The sequence below is a fragment of the Leopardus geoffroyi genome, chromosome A1 (assembly GCF_018350155.1).
Source record: "Leopardus geoffroyi isolate Oge1 chromosome A1, O.geoffroyi_Oge1_pat1.0, whole genome shotgun sequence".
In the NCBI taxonomy this organism is placed as follows: domain Eukaryota; kingdom Metazoa; phylum Chordata; class Mammalia; order Carnivora; family Felidae; genus Leopardus; species Leopardus geoffroyi.
Window position 1 is genome coordinate 143,932,153 of NC_059326.1, and position 22,194 is coordinate 143,954,346.

The 22,194-nt window shown below is 41.8% G+C and overlaps 1 protein-coding gene across 2 annotated transcripts in view; it reads right to left on the minus strand.

The window, feature by feature from the left end:
* SERINC5 (serine incorporator 5) overlaps nucleotides 1-22,194 on the minus strand; it is a 103,584-nt gene that overhangs the window by 11,973 nt on the left and 69,417 nt on the right. For both annotated transcript variants that reach the window (XM_045496862.1, XM_045496852.1), the window contains exons 3-8: nucleotides 20,888-21,066; nucleotides 19,897-19,979; nucleotides 18,115-18,208; nucleotides 12,396-12,607; nucleotides 10,089-10,184; nucleotides 6,427-6,553 (exon numbers count right to left, since the gene is read on the minus strand). In XM_045496862.1, coding sequence (XP_045352818.1) covers nucleotides 6,427-6,553; nucleotides 10,089-10,184; nucleotides 12,396-12,607; nucleotides 18,115-18,208; nucleotides 19,897-19,979; nucleotides 20,888-21,066 — 791 coding nt within the window. The remainder of the gene's footprint in view (nucleotides 1-6,426; nucleotides 6,554-10,088; nucleotides 10,185-12,395; nucleotides 12,608-18,114; nucleotides 18,209-19,896; nucleotides 19,980-20,887; nucleotides 21,067-22,194) is intronic.

The window sequence follows — 22,194 nt, forward strand, 5'->3', positions numbered from 1 at the left end:
GTAAAATGTTATAAAATCTGGCTTACAAGGGTAAAAAAGGTATATCTTCTGGGGCGAAGAAAAGGAAATACTTTAAGCAAACAGAAATGTATAAATACTTATGTTTCCAGCTAACTCTATAAATTCCTTTAGCAAATATCTACTGAAGGCCTGCCATGTGTCAGGTCCTGTTCTAAGCCCCAGGGAATTTAGTGAAAAAGACAACAATCCCTAGCCCCTTGCACGAAACCACGCACGCACGGACATATCCTATGTGCCAGCCTGGAGGCGGGTAGGGAGTGTGGCCACTGGAGAAGCAGGAATTAGCAGGTTCATTTCAACCAAATAAACCCCAAGAGGCAACACTGCTTTTCTCTGTTCATTCTCATCCTCTTTCTCAAGGAGAGAAGAGATCAGTGAGATGCAAATAAACAATAAAAAGACTTCCTCATAAAAAAGTCTTCTGGGATCCAAGCGCACTCCTTTGGTGAGCCACTCAAGCCCAATAGCGTCACTTTGGTTTCTGCTCTGAACAGATGGATGCTAATGGAGGCCCACTCCATTCCCACTTCCTAACCTCAAGCCTAATCAGAGGAATTGTAGAGATACTTCCTGATGGTTGTGCACCCAAGAAACACACACACCTTGCTCGTGCATGTAAGAGCATGCTGTATTTTCTGCATGTAAATTATGATTTAATATATCATTTCTGTGGAGGAAAAGTTAGGTTTTGATTCTGGCACCTCTGTCACTTTACTTCCATCATCAGAGAGCAATAAACTAAGCTTTTGTTCTTCTACAAATACCTGCATTCAGTTCATCATTAATGACACAGAACTTCTGTAAGTAGATGCTACTATAAAATATTATTATAATTCAGTCATGGCCTTTACCCACAAAATACTCTTCTTGGAATTACCTTAGAAACGTTGTTTTTACAAACTTCTTAAAAGCCTAGGAAATTCTTATTGTCTGCATTCTATTACTCAGAGCCATCTGTTTGGTGAGCACAAGACGAGTTGCTAAACAGCAGCCCCTGGATTATGCATAACCTCCTCCTTTCCAGGGCTAAGGTACGAGCAACTTTCACCCAGTGCTTCCTGTCGGGGGGTGGAAGGAGACTGACAACATTTGGTTGGGACAGTGTATCACCATACAGATAAGTCATAGCCTATTCACTGTCTCTAGTCTTCACTCACAAAAAGCCAGCACTGTCTTGCAGTTATTGTGACAACCAAAAAAAAACACCTCCCCTCCCGCCACCCACCCCCTCCCACCGCCATGCCCAGGGCCTCTTCCATATCGGCAGAATGATTCAAAATGCAGGTGGCCCTCCACACCTGCTTCAGCTGCTTTTGGAACTGGCCAAACTCCCCCAGATCAAAGAAAATCTCTATAGAACATGTCCAGACTTTCCTGTTGGAGACCATAGATTCTGCTCCCTGACAAACTTACAGGGCCCTTGAGGGATCCCATGACTATTCCCACCCTTAAAGGGAGGAAGTTCAATTATGTTCCCGGTACACAGTGTAAGTGGTGATTCACAGCTCCCAAAGGAGACCACCATCCCATGTGAGCTGGGTGGGGGCAGGGGTGGGGGGAGGGGGACGCCTTAACATGCCCCCGATGCAGAACCAGGAAAAAATTTTTTTAAGTTTCTTTATTTTTTACGAATCTCTACACCCAACCTTGGGCTGGAACTCTTAACCCTTAGATCAAGAGTCGCATACTCTTCTGACTGAGCCAGCCAGGTGCCCTGAGCCAGGAAGATTTCTGATAGGTGAGGAAGTGGCAGGATTCCCAAAATAAAGGCTGTACACCGCTCCTCCTTTTTTTTTTTTAATAGATCCGCCTTTCTTAAATAAAAGTGGCAGACACAAAACACACCAAAAAATCGACACCTCGATTTGCCAATTCTTCTCAGTTTAAGCCAATCTTCTCTTCAATTCTCTTACCAACCTTATTCTTACTTCTACATAGTCTACTCCATTGCCACGGAAGTTTCATTTTGAACTAGCAAGTTGTTTGACATTTAATAAAGATCCGTAGTTTTTCTAATTTTCTATTCAAATTTCTTAACATTTAAATAATAATTTTTTTTCTCATAGGCATAGTTGACACTGAAATAGCCAGGACCATTTTACAGCACAAATACCTCCCGATGACAAAATGAGACAAATCATACACCTTATCCTTGTACCTCAGAGAAGCATCTGACTCCAAGCAATTCCAGGGGCAAAAGTGATTATGAACATGCCTCTCCGAGTACTCTAGCAAAGGAGACTCAAGGAGAAGTTTCCTGAGATCAGGGGTAGAGAATCACAGAAATAGGCTCTATGCCCCTCAGTTTCCTTTTTATGTACAAGGGAATTGAAGCTGATTGCCCCCAGGATCCTGCCAGACTGCACAGTCTCAACTTGAAGCCAACAAAATAGTAATTTCAATCACCTAGCGATGCCTAGATGGCTCAGCTGATTAAGTGTCCAACTCTTGATTGCTGCTCAGGTCATGATCTCACAGTTTGTGAGTTCAAGCCCCACATTGGGCTCTGTGCCGACAGTGTGGAACCTGTTTGGGACTGTTTGCCTTCCTCTCTCTGCCCCTCCCCTGCTCACACTCCGTCTCTCTCCAAAATAAATAAATAAAACATTTTTAAAAAATCTAGAGACCAAGAAGGGGATTAAGGAATCGTTAGTGGAGGGTGGGGCCCAGTACAGCAAAGATCCAGGCCTAAGGGGGGGTAGGAGGGTGGATCTATAGAAAGAGCCATTGGGGAAACTCCTACATGGGGTCCCAGCTGTGACACTTCTTCACAGCAATGATGCCTGGGTACAGTAGAAGGGGCATCTGGAGGAAAATTGACTTCAGTTGGAAAGCTAGGGAGTAGGTTTAGGTTGAGCCCTCTTTCAAGCTATAACAGCAAAGATAAAACATACTCATAGTGAGTCATGAGAGCACCCTAAAGAAGCATGTATGTCTGTGTGTTGGTGGAGGGACAGTGGAGCTGGCTGGCTCCAGATAGGGAAAGAGATAGTGCAGTGAGCCTTCCAGGACCTTACAAAAAAGTTAACCCCAATCCCAAGCAATCATGTGACTTTCAGTGAAAATGTGTGATTTCTTCTTGCCATTTGCAACTACATGGATGAAACTAGAGAGTATTATGCTAAGCAAAATTAGTCAGCTAGAGAAAGACAAATACCATGTAACTTCACTCATATGAGGACTTTAAGAGACAAAACAGATGAACACAAGGGAAGGAAAGCAAAAATATTATAAAAAACAGGAAGGGGGACAAAACATAAGAGACTCAATTATGGAGAACAAACAGAGGGTTACTGGAGGGGTTGTGGGAGGGGGGATGGGCTAAATGGGTAAGGGTCATCAAGGAATCTACTCCTGAAATCATTGTTGTACTATATGCTAACTAACTTGGATATAATTTTTTTTTAATTAAATAAAAGAAAAAACACTTATCACGATGAACAGTGAGTATAGAATTGTTCAACCACTCTATTGTACACCTGAAACTAATATAACATTGTATGTTAACTATACTGGAATTAAAATTTAAAAAGACATTTCAAAGCATAATAAAAAAAAGAAAAGAAAATGTGTGACTTCTTCTCCTTGTAACATTCAAACTACACAGTCTTCAGTTTTCCTACAATGTCTATCAAGAATTCTAAATATTCCTTAAAAAGGAGGGGGGGAATTCTAGATATTCCTGCAATCATCTTTTTTCTTTCTTTCTTTTTTTTTTTGAGAGAGAGAGCGCATACGCAGCAAGAGACAAGAGAGAGGAAGAGAGAATCTACGCCTTCAGCACAGAGCCCGTTGTGGGGCTCAATCCCATGAACCGTGAAATCATGACCTGAGCTGAAATCAAGAGTTGTATGCTTAATGGACTGAGCCACCCAGGCGCCCTTTCTGCAGTCATGTTTAAATGACAGTTTCCACGCAAGCAATGGAGCCTCGTTTTGTAACATTTTCCAATCTCTCATTCCTCTGAGTCTGGGAAGAGACAATCTCTAGAAAGTCAAGATCCGAAAACGTAAACTGGGCTGCCTCCCCTTCCCAGCAGCATTCCCTGACTTGAGGCTCCATTGGGCCTGATCTCACTTCCCTGGGAGCCCAAGACATTTGGCTAGAGAGTTCTCAAAGCTGACTCCTCCCGGAGCTGCACGGATCCTCGCAGCGAACACTAATCACCAGCCTCCGGAGGGGTGCTTCACTGAGTCCTGGGAGAAGCAGCTGCCCATCACAAGGAGTGTGTTCGTGCCCTGCATCCCACAAACACTCCTGGTCACTCTGCACTCCGCTCATGGAGATGCTGTTAACGCCCCCCACCCCCACCCCAAATCAGGTCTCGTTACTAGCATTCAGAGTATTTGTTACCAGCATTCAGACAGATTTTAAGTAGCAGTGGTCAGCTTTGAAAATTGTTATCTTTTGGGAATATCAACCAAAAGGGGTGAGGTTTTATTTATCACCTCTCACGCAAGGGTGGCAGTGAAAATCTGACACGGTGAAAAGTCCATGCTGCAAAACAACACCATGTGGCAGTTCTATCAGCACACTAAGTAGAATTGTTGCCATCTTTCCACTGACAGATTTATAGCAAATCTAGGCCCTGTTTCATCTAAGCAGCAGACACCTTTTTTCATGTGTGATGAGGCATTCAGCAACCCACACAAACACAGAGTTTTATTCTGTCAGATATCTTTCTAGGTTTTTTTAAATAATACAAAAACAAAAGAAATGCTACCTCCCTATAAAACAAAACCAACAACAAATATAAGTTATCTCTAATACCACCGCTATTATAGGTTTGGTGATTTTTTTCTATATAAGTAAACATAACCATATTTCATTTGTATTCAAAAAAAATTTTTAATGTTTATTTATTTTTGAAAGAGAGAAAGAGAGACAGACTGCAAGGGGGGGCAAGGCGGGGGGCAGGCTGGGGTGGGAGAGGGAAACACAGAATCCGAAGCAAGCTCCAGGCTCCGAACTATCAGCACAGAGCCCAACATGGGGCTCAAACCCGTGGACTGCGAGATCAGTACTTGAGCCTAAGCCAGACGCTTAACCTACTGAGCCACCCAGACACCCCAACTATATTTTATTTTTGAAATGGAACCGTCTATCATTACATTTTAGTAATCTACTTCCTCCCACATAATTTGCCAATATTTTTTTTACATACTAATACAGAAAAAACTGAGTGATAAATGATGAAATTAGTCACGCTACTGCCATTTCCCCCAAAGCTCAATAAGGACTCAGGAAGGAAAAGCTTACTCAGAAAAAGGAGAGCTGAGAATTGGCAGTCAGCATTTGGCTGGCTTTATGGTTTTCCTGAAAACATTCACGAACTTGAGCCTGAATCCCATCCACTACTTTGGACGTAGTAGGTACTCAGTGAACAACTATGGAATTAATAAGAATGAAAGGTCGAAATGGTGACCGTGGTCCTTTCTGCTGCAAGAAGGAGAATCTGTCACTATGTCAGAGGCAGGATAAGAACCAGTATCACACAACTGTCCCTGGAACAACCACCTGCAACACAAGCAAGCATTTCATGGCTTGACGCATGACTGAACAAGTACTCAAGACCCAGTTCCTGCATCTTCAAAACGTCTGTCGGTCCCTTTCTAAAAGTAGGGAGTGTTAGAAGCTGTAAGAGAACGTGTCAACATTCTCAGAAAGACATTTTATTTCTATTAGCCAAGGGAAGATCATAATGTCCCTATGCCAAGTTGAAATTTTTATACACTGAAACGTAATAAACAAAGCGGAAAACCTAAACATGAAAAAGTTACTGTCAAAAGGGAGCTTAGTGATCAGTGAAATGCCTATCAGAATCAGTAACTAAGCATTTCTACCTGTTACTTTTCTCCCTTGGGCAAACTCTTAAACATTCTAAATAAAGGTGGAACACACCCCACGACTAGCATGTGAACTACAGTCTGCTTTAACAGCACTGTGGGTTTTAGCATAAAAGAAAAGGGACGTTTCCTGTCTTTCTCGGGCCAAACACAAAATGACTGTGTAAGTACTGCTCTGTATTCTTTCCATCAGCAGCAGAACAAATGATACTTCCCTTGGATTAGAAAGCTGCCAAAACATTCTGGCATATACTATCTCTTCCCTGCTTTGTATTCCCTTGCCCTCCAATAATGCTTTAGCAACTAATATCCAACCGTCTCCTGAATGGCTACAATGTACTATGTATCTAATTTATTTATGCATATAAATGCAAGTAAGGAAAGTGAAGTCCAAACACTGTGCTTCCATGCTGTAATACAAACTTTTAACTTCAAGCTATTTTTCCTCTTCCTCAGATGGGATTTGTTTTGCTATCTCATACTTGCTGCAACTTACTTAAATTTTACTCTGCACTTTTAAGTCTGCAAGGATGGTCTCAAGTTATCTCCTAAGACTTACCATGAATATAAGATGCACACGAACAAGAGAGCGGTACCTAGTCCAGTAACCAAGTTTTCGTCTCTGTACAGGACTTGGCCGAACTCTGGCACACAGATCGTAACGTTCTTCCCATGCTCATCTAGAACTTACGAGGAAAAGACAAAATAATCACAGTTAATCAGAAAAGTTTTTTGTAACTCACAGACGCATTCGTTTTGGGAAAATATGCGCATCTTTAGAAGAGTTAAGACTTATCATTGGAGGCTTCTAGTCCACAGCCCAACTTGACTCAGACTAGACTAGATTGTTGCTATGTCAAAGCACTCCCTCCCACCTAAGCACCCTCTTAGCACAAGACCCTCAGATTCCAGCTCCAGCGCCAAAGGGTTCTTCTGTTCCATGATGTAATAAGAGTCTTGCTCTTCTCAGTACTATTCAAACAGTAGCAAAAAGTAACATTAGATCCATTTATCAGCTGACTCAGCAGGCTCTGAACAGAGGTAGGATGCAGACATTAGCGAGTTTCCACTGTTGTCTATCCTCTGTGGAAGAGTGGTGAGACTACTCAACAACCAGACATGACTAGCTGGTCAACAGCCACCTGACCAACAGCCTCTACCCAGATGTGAAGTCCCTTAATTGCCAGTAACAGGATGGTCATGACTCTAGTATCCTTTGCTTGCTTGTTACCCACTTTCCCAGGAAAGTTCTCCCATAGCGGTTCATTTCTTTAAATTCTTTACACTTTTGTTAAAAAAATTTATATATATGTCGTGTTTCTTTTTATTGATCAGGTATCTAAATTTATGGTGCTAAAAAAATCAGTTTATTTATAAACAGAATAGCTTATTTAAAGAAAAGGTCTTTCCTCAACAATACTGCGGTGTGCATTAATTCCATTTGTTACTATTATGCACAAAAACCTTGCTTACAAGGGGATGGTATAAACATATCATTTTGTTCACTGTATTTAATAGGCATAACTGGCTAATAGTTACTAAATCATAATGTAAAGAAATGTGAGAGGTGCCTGGGTGCCTCAGTCGGTTAAGCATCCGACTTCTGCTTAGGTCACCATCTTGCAGTTCATGAGTTCGAGCCCCATGTCAGGCTCTGTGCTGACAGCTCAGAGCCTGGAGCCTGCTTCAGATTCTGTGTCTCTCTCTCTCTCTCTCTCTCTCTCTCTCCCCTCCCCCATTCGTGTTCGTTCTCTCTCTCTCAAAAGTAAATAAAAACATTAAAAAAAAAAAGAAATGTGACAATATTTCAGGTACATGCTTTCTGAATGTTTCAAATTACAATCTATGAGTGCTGCCGATACCCATGGGAGAGAAGAAAAATACCTGTGCAAAGATGGAGGAAAAAATAGTGTCTAATCTGGGAATATTCTGAGATTTTCAGGATTTCTTAAAAATTTTGAAAGCCTACATCATAATAAAGATTTCTATCATATTACCATCAGTGGTACTTTTTACTTGACACAGAATCTCCTATCTATCTATCTATCTATCTATCTATCTATCTATCTATCTATCTTTAAGTAAATTCTACGCTCAACATGGGACTTGAACTGATGGCCCTGAGATAGAGAATTGCAGGCTCTACTGACTGAGCCAGCCAGGCACCCCCAGAACTTCAATTTTAAATATCCAAGTTAGATCTGATTGCCAATAAGAAACATAAACATAAATTAACAGTCTAAAAATCATCTTACACACATGTACATTCTAAGTATTTGAAGTCAGACTAGAATTATTACTGGTACCCACATTTGAAACAGTAAAAATAACTGTGTATGCTGTGGTTTAAGGAATCTTTATTCTTAGGCCAACAAAAAATAAAATTTCCCAGGCACCCCAATAAAATGTTTTTAATTGACCAAAATACTAACTTTTCTATTTAAGTAGTACCACCTGAAATTAAAAATAAGTTTTTTTCTGTTTTTAAGTGATACTTGCCATTTAAAAGAAAAATTCTGTAACCAAAAACCTCATTAAATTAAAACCAAAAACTAATAGTCATAAAAGAAAGTGTTGGGGCACCTGGGTGGCTCAGTTGAATGAGCATCCAATTCTTGATTTCGGCTCAGGTCACGATCTCACAGTTCCTGGGAAAAGCCCCCTGGGCTTTGCGCTGAAAACACTAAACCAGCTTGGGATTCTCTCTCTCCCTCTCTCTCTGCCCCTCCCCTGCTGAAGTGTAATACACACATACATATATGAGAAAGTCTTAAAGAAACTAGATTTAGGGGCGCCTGGGTAGCTCAGTCAGTTGGGAGGCCAACTTCAGCCCAGTTCATGATCTCATGGTTCATGGATTCGAGCCCCGTGTCTGTGCTGACAGCTCAGAGCCTGGAGCCTCCTTTGGATTCTGCGTCTCCTTCTCTCTCTACCCCTCCCCTCTCTCTCAAAAATAAATAAACATTAAAAAAAATTTTTTTAAGTAGAGTCAAGATAGAGCTATTAAAAAAACTGAACCCAGGATAGACTATAATTAATATAAGACCTACAACTGTGTCATTTTGCACCAAAAGTAGCCATAAAGACAAGACTCACACAGTATGTGTATATAATGAAAACTTTCAAAATTACCTTTGCATTTTTTCTACATTTAAAAAAGGAAAACAACTTCAATTTCCTAAAGACAGTATATTTATTTAACCTTATTTATACAAGACAAAATGTACCCCCACACACATTTATATATAATTATGTGTATATATGTGTGTATACATTTATATCCACATTTATATACCACAAAAGTGAAACAGATGATGAAATAAAATGAGCTCAGAAATCAAAAGATGGAATGGTCTTTTAGTCTTTTACTGGCAAGTTTCAGGTGCTCATTATTATAACAATTTATAATATAATAGGGCTCTTATAGTTCTTCAGTAATCATTTCAACTACTCTGTAATAACAGCTAACCTTTATGGAGCACCTATTACATGCCAGGAACACACACACACACACACACACACTCTCTCTCTCTCTCTCTCTCTCTCTCTCTCTCTCTCTTTGAATTCTTTAAAAACAATCCTATAAAATAAGAATCTTATTTAATTACCTTGTTAAAATAATAATTAAAATCCTTATTTTAAAGACAAGGTATCTAGGCAGAGAGAGGTAAATAACTTTCAACAAGTTACTGAAGGGGCAGAACCAGGCTATAAAGCCAGGCGGTCCGACTCCAAAGTTCACACATGTTTTGTTGTCTCTAAAAATAAACATTATTTAAGATGAGCGATTCGAAGTCACACAGGCAGCATATGATAGAGGCAAGTCAAATCCTGTCTCCTGCTTCCCATTCCCATGTTCTTCCCAGTCTCTCTGACAGAGAGATGACCACCACTTAAAGAAAATTAATTAATAACCAATTTAAAAAAATAAGCAAAACACAAAAGTTCTTCGAAAACACAGGTTAGGCCCAAAAGCAAACTCAACAGCCCATCTTTGTTTCCGTCTTTCCTACACAGCAGGAAGACTCAGAAGAAGGAATTTTCATTTTCACATCCCACGTTAAGGACCTTATTTAGAGAAAAATCTAGATCTCTCTATTTCGATTTATAGATGTCATCTTTGACATTCTAAACAACAGCTCAGTAGAGACATATTCCTTCCTCCGCAATGAAAATATTAATACCACAAACACTTGCTCCCTAAGACGCCAGCTGGCTTACCTACTTCTACAGGTTTGCTGGAGAGAGCTGAGAAAGTGAGATAGGTCACATAGCAGCTTATGAGCCCCGACTGCAGTAGCCCGGAATGTGGCTGTCCTAGAAAGTGAAAGTGATAGATTTCAACACAGCATTTTACATTTCAACAATAAATAAGCCAAAAAAAGCTCCCACCCCTAAATGATATTCTTCAAACTGAGACCCCCATCGTTAAAGGAAAGAAGAGGTATAACATGTTTTCCAAATAACATTAAAAAGGTTGATTAGGCCAAACCTAACTCCCACGTTCTGCTGAGTTCTCTACCTACCATCACGTTATTTTAATAATAACTACAACTGTACTTAAACGCTCTGCCTAGTCTTCCTGACGTTAACACTAGCTCTTAAATCTTAAGATCTCAGAAGAAAATTCACCATCATTATTTGTGAGACCACATAGCTTAGTGAGGTAAATGATAGAGATAGCACAGTGGAAAAAAAGCTCAATCTGTTAACAGACAAAAAAAAAAACTTGTGGGGATAGCAGTTCAGGTCAAAAAGGAAAGCACTGGGGCTCGGCATTCATTGAGGAAGGGCTTTAATATGTTATAATATTTAAACTAATCTAAGTGTTTTTATCATTCAGAATAACCAAGATATGATAAAAGGAATTTATCAAATTTTGGTGAAATTTTCTACGACCTGTCTACATGAAAAAATTTATTTCATCCAGTCTTCCCTCTGATTAAATGTGTTTTGAGTTGTAGTTATTAAGAGTTATAGACTCTTTTATAATGTTGCTCTTTGGCACGAGAGTAAGACTCACCTTAGCAACTCATGACATTAAACCAAATATTTCAAAATATTACAACTATTTTAAAAGGTAGGATTTAACCCAAACAGTATTTTAATCTGAACACTAATATGTTTCAGGGAATTCTTAACTGATCAGTTAAAGGGACTGGGAGATTAGTACTCTCAATTTCAATAATGTACTTGAAATTTTCAGTGCCAGAAAACCTTTAAATTATCCAATGCTAGTTCATTTTTTTTTTCCTTAAAGTTTATTTATTTAAGTTATCTCTATACCCAATGTGGGATTTGAACTTACGACCTGGAGATCATTCTTCCAGGAGGGACTAAACCATCCAGGTACACCAATACTAGTTAACTTATTAAATCACCATTTTAGAAATGATTTGAAGAGCTATAAATTATTGGCCACATTGCCCTTTTCCTATCTAGAAACCTGAATGTCATTTGGTTTTCTACAAGGAAATTAGGCCATGGACACTTCTTTCTATAACCAAAGATGGCAGTCTGGCTTAAGACATCAGAAGTTGTTTATAAAAGACAACTCGAGTCTATACTTTCTAAAGCACTTCCAAAATCCCATTATTTCTTCCCTTTGCCTTTGTGGATTGTTTGTTTGTTCGTTTTTAAGTAAGCTCTATGCTCAACATGGGGCTTGAACTCATCAACAGGAGATTAAGAGTTACATGCTCAACTGACTGACCCAGCCAGGCACCCCTCTTCCATTTGCCTTTGAAACAACCTTAGGTCACGTCAGGTTTACAGATTTCTGTTGGCTTTACTGAGAAAGGACTTGGATCTGAGGAAGGTTAGCTCGTGGGCCAGCTGCTGGCTCAGTCAGATCAAATTTCCTGCTTCTTGACTCCTAGACCACATGGTCCCTGATTTTTGGTCCACAGGCCTTGAGTGAAAGATGAGCCCAGAAAGCACTCCTTCCTCAGCCTTCTCATTCAAGTTTTACACAGAGATTATAGGGAAGAACTTAATATACAATCAGGGCATCTTCCATTTAAACGCTCCTTGTGGTACATTCATTAATAATGGTTAATAGCTGGGGCGCCTGGGTGGCTCAGTTGGTTGGGCGTCTGACTTCAACTCAGGTCATGATCTCACAGTTTGTGGGTTCAAGCCCCACATCGGGCTCTGTGCTGACAGCTCAGAGCCTGGAGCCTGCTTCGGATCCTGTGCCTCCCTCTCTCTCTGCCCCTCCCCTGCTCATGCTCTGTCTCTGTCTCTCTCAAAAATAAATAAATATTTAAAAAAAAATAATGGTAATAGCGATCTTCTTATTTATTGCCTTTACTACATTGAGATCTTTCTTGACAAGAAGCATGCCAACTATCCCATTCAGCCCAAGTGAAGACTTCAATCCCACCCTTCCTACTGCTGACCCACCCATGATAAACTATGGAGTGGCCAGAATTTAAAAACAAAACAAAGCAAACAAAAACACCGGGTTTGGTCAAAGACACACAAAAAATATATAAATCAGGAGGGATGGAAAAAACTTGTGCTTACGATTTTGGACACAAGGCGAGATGGCTACCACTGAAATAAGCAGACACAGGCCTCCATTCAGCCCCAGGAGAATTTTGTTTTCCAGGCAGCCGTCCTTCTGGGTGTAAAACACTGCCATCAAAATCAAGCCTCCGGTGGCGATGGAGTACATGACGAGTGTCACCAGGGCCAGAGCGGCATACCACAGCTTGTTGGTAGCTGTGCCGGCAGTCCTGTTTCTCCAGAAGTGGTAAGAGGGAGAGGAGAGAAGACAAGGTGATGAGGCCCCTGTTCTCTGACCACGCTTACCGTCTCTCAGGTGGTAACTAATGCTATCAGCCCCCAGGCCGCTATCACCCCAGTTGTCCGGAAGACTATCATTTTATCAACAGTTAGGCTCAATCAAAGCTAGAAGGTACAGGTAAACATCTGAAAACAATTTTGGTTCAGGCTTAGAATTTTTCCTAAACACTACAACATTCCGTTTTTAAATATGTATTCATCAACTAAAATGTACTTGCACAGACTTGACTCTAACCTCTCCATTCTTTTTTTTTTTTTTTTTAATTTACTGTGAGAGAGAGAGTAGGGAGAGAGTGCACACACACACATACACATGCGTGCAAGCGGGGAAGGGGCTGAGAGAGGGAGAGAATTCCAAGTGTGGAGCCTAATGCAGGGCTTAAACACACAAACCATGAGATCACAGCCTGAGCTGAAGTTGGAAACTTAACCAACTGATCCACCCAGGCGCTCCGTAACCTCCCCATTCTGAAAAGGAATCGCCCTGGGATAGGTTTTGGCAGTATTAAAAAGCAGCTCTTGGGGCGCCTGGGTGGCTCAGTCGGTTGAGCATCCGACTTCGGCTCAGGTCATGAACTCACGGTCTGTGAGTTCCAGCCCCGCGTCGGGCTCTGTGCTGATGGCTCAGAGCCTGGAGCCTGTTTCAGATTCTGTGTCTCCCTCTCTCTCTGACCCTCCCCCATTCATGCTCTGTCTCTCTCTGTCTCAAAAATAAATAAACGTTTAAAAAAAAAAAAAAAAGTAGCTCTTAGTTAAGTTCTCTTTGTGGTTTCCCTCTCAACACAGAGCCTGGAGGGGCTGCTGTAGCAGCTTCTGCTAATGTCCATCTTCTCTTTAGGGAGAGACAAAGTTCACTCAAAGACTGGATGACCTCGGCCCTTTCATCCCTCTGCTGCAAAGGTGGGTCTGTAGTGGTACTGCTTCTCCAAAGCGATGCCACATAGGATTAAAAGAGAGTTGTTTTTTTTGTTTTTGTTTTTTTTTTTTTGCTATTTTTTTAAGTTTACTTATTTTGAGAGGGGGTTTATTTATTTTGGGAGGGGCAAAGAGACGGAGAGGGAGAATCCCAGGCAGGTTCTGCACTGTCAGCATAGAGCCTGATGAGGGGCTCATATTCATGAGATCATGAGAGCATGACCTGAGCTGAAGTCGGACGCTCAACTGACTGAGCCACCCAGATGCTCCAAGGGAGAGTCTGAAAAGAATAAAATCAGCTAGCAAAGGAGTAAAAAACTGTAATGGGATTTACAATAAAAACCCTTAAAGAAGAGATTAATTTTCTCTCTAGTTTATGTAAATATTAATAAAGGGATAAGAGAAATAAGCGGTGGTTTAACAATCTATAGAAATCGTTGAGGACAATAACAAAACAAGAGTTCAAAACTGCTCAGTCAAGACAATAGAACCATAGGGAGCACGGGTGAATCACTGTCATCTGCCTTATGATTAAACTGCCACACTGTAACCACGTTCTCACAAACCTTCACAGAGAAAGCAACTTGCTTAATGTTTTCACAGAACTGGAAAGTATTCAGGCAACTCAGCTAAAATGTTTTAATGATGAAAAAGTTACTGCAGCCAGAGACAAATAGGGAGGGAAGACCAAAATCATAATGACCATCATATTCCTGAAACCATGCCAGTGACCACAGAATTAGTCTAACATAAAAGGCACACGAAGGAAATAATAGAGTAAGACTCGAGAAGGGGTGGGGGGGAAATGGATCTAGAAGCCAAATGGTAATCGATGACAGGAACAGAATGCAATGTATAGAGAAAGGCAAACACTGCTGACCAGTGTGTGGGTGGGGTGCAACTGTTCCTTTACTGGTCTTTTGGGCTGTCGCTAGCATATGAAGACTTTCTTATAGTCCATATAGGTCTACATTCCCAAAGTTAAATTCCCAACCCTAACCTCTCCCTTCAACTTTAGACTCACATTATCCAACTGTTCAGCGCAGGGGGCGGGGGAAGGGGGCTGGTCCAAACTGACTTCCCAAATGCGCATCTCTACCCCCTAATCCTGCTTTTCTTCATCTTCCCAAACTCAGAAGATGGCAGTTCCATTCCTTCCTTTTGGGAAGGGAAACTTTTTTTAAAAAAGAAAAGAACTCGTGACTACAGTCTTTTTTCCCTCCCCCCACCCAACCCCACCTCCTCATCACCATCAGCAAAGTCCATGAGTTCCAATTTTGGAATAGACTAGAATCTGACTGCAGCTACCATCGTCTGAGCTACAGCCATCTCTCACCTGGATTATCTTCCACGGGCCTCCTTACTTGCACCTCTGACACCCCCTAACCTTTCCTGGAATTAAAATATACTTTGTATCACGTTCCTCTGGTTTCAAACCCCACTAATGCCCTTCCTACCTCACACAAATGCCCCAGAAGCCCGACAGCATCTGGCCAAATGGCATCTCCTACCTCACCTCTGGTGCCCATCCCTCACCACAGGGGTGCAGCACAGTGGGCCCCCATTTGCCCCCAAACAAGCCGGGCATGGGCTCGGCACAGTCCTGCCTCAGCCTCCACACTTCCTTCTGTTTGCAGTCGTCTCCCTCACACCTGATCATGAAGCCTTTCCCTGCCCTGCTCTCCTCAACCCCCACACCCTGCTTTCTTTTTCTCCGGTCTTTTCCCATTGAACCTGTTAACTTATTTACTTGATCATAAATTGGTTATCTGTCCCTGCCTCCTGCCCTCCCCAACAGGAGAAGGTAAGCTTCATAGAGCAGGACATCACTGTGTTCACTGCTCTTCTCCTACTATTGAGTGCCTGGCAAACAGGCGCCTACTGAATATTAGTGTAAGAAATGTCAACTGTTAAAAAATAACTTTGTGGAGGGTGCCTGGGTTGCTCAGTTGGTTGAGCATCCAACTTCAGCTCAGGTCATGATCTCAAGGTTTGTGAGTTCGAGCTCTGTGTCTGACTCTGCTGACAGCTCAAAGCCTGGAGCCTGCTTCATATTCTGTGTCTCCCTCCCTCTCTGCCCCACCCCCCTACTTGTACTCTGTCTCTCTGTCTCTCTCTGTCTCTCTCTCAGGAACAAACAAGCATTAAAAAAATAATAACTTTGTGCAGCAGTGTTTTTTTTTTTAATTTTTTTTTTAATGTTTATTTATTTTTGAGACAGAGAGAGACAGAGCATGAACGGGGGAGGGGCAGAGAGAGAGGGAGACACAGAATCGGAAGCAGGCTCCAGGCTCTGAGCCATCAGCCCAGAGCCCAACGAGGGGCTCAAACTCACGGACCGTGAGATCATGACCTGAGCTGAAGTCGGACGCTTAACCGACTGAGCCACCCAGGTGCCCCTGTGCAGCAGTGTTTTAGCAGAATGGCTGCTATTACTGCTGCTCCAGATTCATGACATCCTCCTTGATGACCTTTTGTTTTGCAGATAACCCAAGTGCCATGACTTACTTATCTTTATACTCTCGGTGCCTACCACATTGTCTGGGACACAGTTAGTACTCCCCCAAACTGTGAATAAATGCTAAATGAGAAGAAGTGCTTCAAAGGAGACTAGAAAAGGACCAGACAACGGGGCAGAGTGCACCAACCCAGCAGTATGCTGGCACCAGGCTGGCTTGGGTTCTGGAGTAAATAACACCTAACCACAACAGAAATGACAAATCTAGCACATTTAGAAAATGGGTCTTTGTTAGAAACACCTAAATGTACCTTCTACTTTTTGCTATTTCAATTTTGATATAGAAGTGTCACTTCAAATCACAATATCTGAGGTCGAAAGGAAAAAGAAAATTAAACATCTAACGTGACCATGTTATTTTGCAGGTGTGAAAACAGCGGTCAGAGAGGCCAAGTAATATGCCCAAAGGGAAACAGCGATCTAGAGGAGCAGAGGGACAGACACCTGCAGCCTCCTGGTTTCCGGACCCATGGCCTCCGTCCTACTGCCTTTGGGATCTTCTCAAGATATTTCTTGAAAAGAGGAAACAGAGGCACTTGGGTGGTTCAGTCAGTTAAGTGGCCAACTCTCAATTTCAGCTCAGGTCATGATCTCCTAGTTTGTGAGATCAAGCCCCACATGGGGCTCTGCACTGACAGTCGGGAGGGAGCCTACTTGGGATTGTCTCTCCTCTCACTCTCCCTCTCTCTCTCTCTAAAATAAATAAGAAAACTTAAAAAAGAGAGAGAGAGAGAGAGAAAACAGAGAGGAAAAGGGAAGAAAAAGCAGTTTGGTTGTTCCATGAAAAGTGATGTATTATATTTTCTAGACTATCCTTGTAAACAATAGTCTCTGTTAAAAAACAAACCTAGTAAATTAGATTAATTTATCTGAAAATACATTATTAGTGAGCTGCCTAGCTTAATCCTAATCTTAGGCAGACAAATCAACTATGAATATGCTGACATTAAGGGATTTTGTTGGGATACTGGCCTCAATGTGTAGACAATAGCAACATCATCGGTTGCAAAGAGCTTAAGTTGTTCTTACTGAGTGGTTTCTGGAAGGTTTTTACAGCAGCCAAACTCTTCCAAAATGCCTGTTAAAACTTAGCATGAATAATTAGTCCCAGAAAATGGCTTCAGAACTGAGCAAAACATTCAAGTCAGAGTAAAGAAGCTCAAATATTGTCAAGAGAACATACTGCTTACTGGGTAAATCAGGCACCCAGTATCAAAAACGGTATTCTTCCACCATGAAGTTCCCTATTTTGACCTATATGTGTAAGAATTTTAGGAAATATTTAGAATGATTTTATATTAGACAAAATAAATTTCTGTAGTATCACTTATGTGATTCCTCTATGTGCTGTAAATATTTTAGAAACTGACTATTAAGTATTTGGGTATTTAGTATTCACTAAATTATAAAATGATAACACTAGCCTTTCACTCAGGCATCTCTTGATTTGATCTCTAAAGAAACAAAACCAAATCCAGTGAAACACTAACTACCACCAAGCTGAGGAATATAATCAGAATGAAAAGTTATTTTGAGGGAATCTGGACCGTATATTTTGTTTTGTCCAAGAGAAAAAATAAATTTCATGTTCATACATTATTTTCTGATTTCTTTTTTCCAAAACAGTTTAAAATAACACGATGTGAATAAAAATGACAAAACAACAAGAAGTCTTCCTAGGCACAATAGATAGTTATTCTCATTTGTTATTTTATAAGGAAGCTAAGCAAAGTGCCCTGCCTGGGGGCACAAAGGGAGTCAGCCTGGCCTTTAGCACTCAAGGGGCTGACAGTTACCTAGTTGCCATTTCCTGAATTGTGTGGCTCAGCGAGAAATAAAACTAGCTATTAATAATTTGGCATTTCCTACTTATCCTAGGATGTGAATTCCATGCTCAAGGCGCTTAGAAAGAATCTACATTTTTAAATTCAGGATGGCTTTTTAAGGTAGCACAACAGATCTTCCTAATGAAGGGTCTTGGAAACCTTCCCAAAATGCACATACCAGTTCTTGTTCCATTTATGTGCAAACTCCACGAGCAGGATGAGCTGGATGCCTATAAAGATGAAGCCCCCGACGGCTCCCACATAGCGCCAGGCTGCAAAAGAAGACCATCCAAAAGGAGATGAGGGGATCACTCCAAGTGCTGAGCTTAAAGGAGAATAATGACTACAGTTTATCTTTACTACATTCTTACTGTACCTGCAACACATTTAATTTCCACGCAAGCGTATAAGATGGGTGCTATTGTTACACGCACTTTACAGATGAGAAAAATTGAGAGTCTATGCAAATCGACAAAGTCCCACAACCACGGGGCTCAGTCAGTTAAGTGTCCGACTTCGGCTCAGGTCATGATCTCACAGTTTGTGGGTTTGAGCCTTGCATGGGGCTCTGTGCTGACAGCTCAGAGCCTGGAGGCTGCTTCGGATTCTGTGTCTCCCTCTCTCTCTCTGCCCCTCCCTAGCTCACACTCTGTCTCTTTCTGTCTCTCAAAAGAGAAATAAAACGTTAAAAAAAAAAAAAAAAATGTCCCATGGCCAGTAAAGGACGTAGCTGGGATGTGAACACAAAGCAGTGTGTGTGGCTCTTGAGCATCTAAGCTGAACCTACACACTGTAACTGACAGCTACCCTAAAAGACGCAGCTATTCACAAAATCAACAACGACCCACGATTTCTAAGTAAAAACACATCTTAAGAAGAAAAAAGGCAGTGAGCCACCAGAGATTAGTAGGGAAATGAGGGTCAGACTGGGGCCCACGGACTCAGATCCACTCCTCACTCTGCTACAAGGAAGCTCTAACCTTCCGTGCCATGTCTCTAGGTTACAGGTTGTCTATGAAAATGGCTGAACTGCAGTTGTCTATAAAAAGAACTGTTGGCCCCGTCCCATTCTAAATCTATCTTTCTAACACATAAAAGTACATCTGTGGGGAACAGAAAACTAGTTAACAGCATTTTAGGAAAAAATAAGACTCCGAGAGGACCTCCTTCAGGAGTGCATGCAGCTAGTTATGCCCCTAAAAACTAGCCAGACCCTAGTGACCATTTGAGGGGCCATAGGCTGTTCCTTAGGGACTGACACAGTGTGAATGTTTTTACTACCTTAATTAGGAAAATGAATTCGTTTGGGTTAAACAATGTTTTGAATCTCCCTAGTTTTCACGCAGAAGGGCCCCTGTTTCAGCTATGATTAACGGTTCCAAATTAAATTAAGTTTGGGAAATTCTAGGAATAAGAAATGTAATCCAATATTATATACAGTTTCACATAGGTAAGTTTAGAAATAAGGCTGGATGATGCCTTTCTTATCTCATTATAGCTGCAGCTGATTTAAAACTCAGTAGCCTCGGGTTCCGCGTAGGCAGATTTCCGGGCAGTGCTCAGAAAGAACAAGGCGTCCCAGAACCCCTTCAGTGATGGTGTCATGCTGACATGCTAAACTGGTTTTCAGACAGACTTGCAGGGCCCCATTTTCCCTTCAAGCCCATCACCTTAAAATTATCAATTGAATTCTCCAGGCTGTAGAGTAACACCTGGCCAGAAAGGGAGGGAATAGGGGAAAGATCTAGATGGAGAAAGAGGAGTGAACAGGAAGGGATAGGGAGTGGGGAAGGTGGATACAGTGTGAGCAGGTAAGGCAGGAATTTTTTTTTTTTTTTTATTAAACCACAAGAAAATCACTAATTCGAAATATCAAAGGCACCCTGGACTACACTTTTGAACAATTTTACAAAATGGGTAAGAACAAAATAAATAGGTACCCCAAATACCCCATTTGTACCATTCAGAAAGGTCTCCTGATCTGGAATGAAGAAAGCTCCTGAGCACATGGCCCCCAACAGCAGAAGTTTAAAGAACCAAAAGCTGGAAAGAAAAAAAAAAAAGAGGAAATGTATTTAAATGATATTCATGGAAGGACAAAAGACCTTTTATAAGGTAAGCATGTCAGGGGGCGCCTGGGTGGTTAGGCGTCCGACTTCGGCTCAGGTCATGATCTCATGGTTCATGGGTTCGAGCCCCGCATCGGGCTCTGTGCTGACAGCTCAGGCCTGGAGCCTGCTTCGGATTCTGTGTCCCTCGCTCTCTGCCCCTCCCCCAGTCATGCTCTGTCTCTCTCTCTCAAAAAAAAAAAAAAAAAAAGAGAGAGAGAAGGTAAGCATGTCAGTCCATGTTTCTACCATTGGTACTGTTCCTTCCAAATCGAGAGGAAGTAATTAAGTGACTGGAGACTGCCTTGTCCCATAATTAAGACCAATTCAGCATAGCCGCTGATTGCGCAAAACACCACTTTGTTGCAGGGGGGTGGAAATGACCTAGGGGTAGGTCTTAGTACTAGAAATAAAAACGCCTATCTCTGCTGCATCTCTCACTGTGGTACAGGCGTGACCAATAGGATTCTAATTCTTGGGCCACTGAGGGGTGACAAATCCCCCCTTCCCGAAAACTAGTGTCAACAATTTCAACTACAGGAAGAGCAGTCAGATGGTCGGATTAGAAGAGGTCAAGGAACACTATTCTGAATATCAGGAAAGGGGAAACTAGGGGCGCCTGGGTGGCTCAGTCTGTTAAGCGTCGGATTCTTCATTTTGGCTCAGGTCGTGATCGGATTGATGCTTTGTGAGTTAGAGCCCCGCACGCTGACAGTGCCAAGCCTGCTTGGGATTCACTCCCTCTCTCTCTACCCCTCCCCTGCTCACACTCCCTCTCTCTCAAAATAAATAACTATTCAAAATAAAAAGGGAGAAAGCAACCCCCCAAGACTGAAGACTCACCCGTTGTGAATATGCGCTCTACAACCTTTGCTGCTGTTGATTTTCAAGGTCAGAAGGCAGAAGATGAAGAAGAAACAGGCCATTCCAAAACAGACTCTATACACGGCAGAATACCCCACTAGTTTCTCACAGGTGTCACCAGCTTTAATGCCTTTACAAATATCTTCGTAAAAAGGAATCTGAGGAAAAAACAGAAAAAAGTCATCTGTTAAAACTGGGTAAAGAGAGGGGTGCCTGGCTGGCTCAGGCGGAAGAGATTTGACTCTTGATCTTGGGACTGTGGGTTTGAGCCCCATGTTGAATGCAGAGATTACTTTAAATTTTTTTTTTTTCAACGTTTATTTATTTTTGGGACAGAGAGAGACAGAGCATGAACGGGGGAGGGGCAGAGAGAGAGGGAGACACAGAATCGGAAACAGGCTCCAGGCTCCGAGCCATCAGCCCAGAGCCCGACGCGGGGCTCGAACTCACGGACTGCGAGATCGTGACCTGGCTGAAGTCGGACGCTTAACCGACTGCGCCACCCAGGCGCCCCTGCAGAGATTACTTTATAAACAAACTTCTAACAAATAATAATAATAAAGTTGGGTAAAGAGGGGCTGTCATGAAGTGTTCCCTGAGCCTGCCAATCAAAGTCCAATGTGGAAATGTACTTTGGGCATAGAGAAACAAACAATTTTCTCTGAATCATTTTTTTAAAAATTTTTAATGTTTTTATTTATTTTTGAGACAGAGACAGCATGAGCAGGGCAGGGGCAGACAGAGAGGGAGACACAGAATCCGAAGCAGGCTCCAGGCTCTGAGCTGTCAGTACAGAGCCCGACTCAGGGCTCAAACCCACGGACTGTGAGATCATGGCCTGAGCTGAAGTTGGATGCTGAACCAACTGAGCCACCCAGGCGCCCCTCTCTGAATCATTTTTAAAGACACAGTGCTCATAGCATACCACTTCACCTTTACTTATCCTAATGAATTTTGAAATCTAGCATCAGAATTTTTAAAAATTATACTTGTCATTTTTCTTGAAAAGTATAAACATACAGAATAAAAGTGAGAAACTTCCTTCACTCCTGACCCAAAATGTCACTCCTCTCCTCAAGAGAGTTAACAATTTGGTGGGTATTTTTATTAGTTCAGGTGTGTGTGTCCTCATCCCCATACTTAGTCACAATACACACACACACACACACACACACACACGTATGGTACCATGTATATAGTATATACAAAAAACAGCTTTATTAAATAAAAGATTATATGTATTGTTCTGTGATGTTTCTTTCCAACTAACAGTAAGCCGTGGAGAT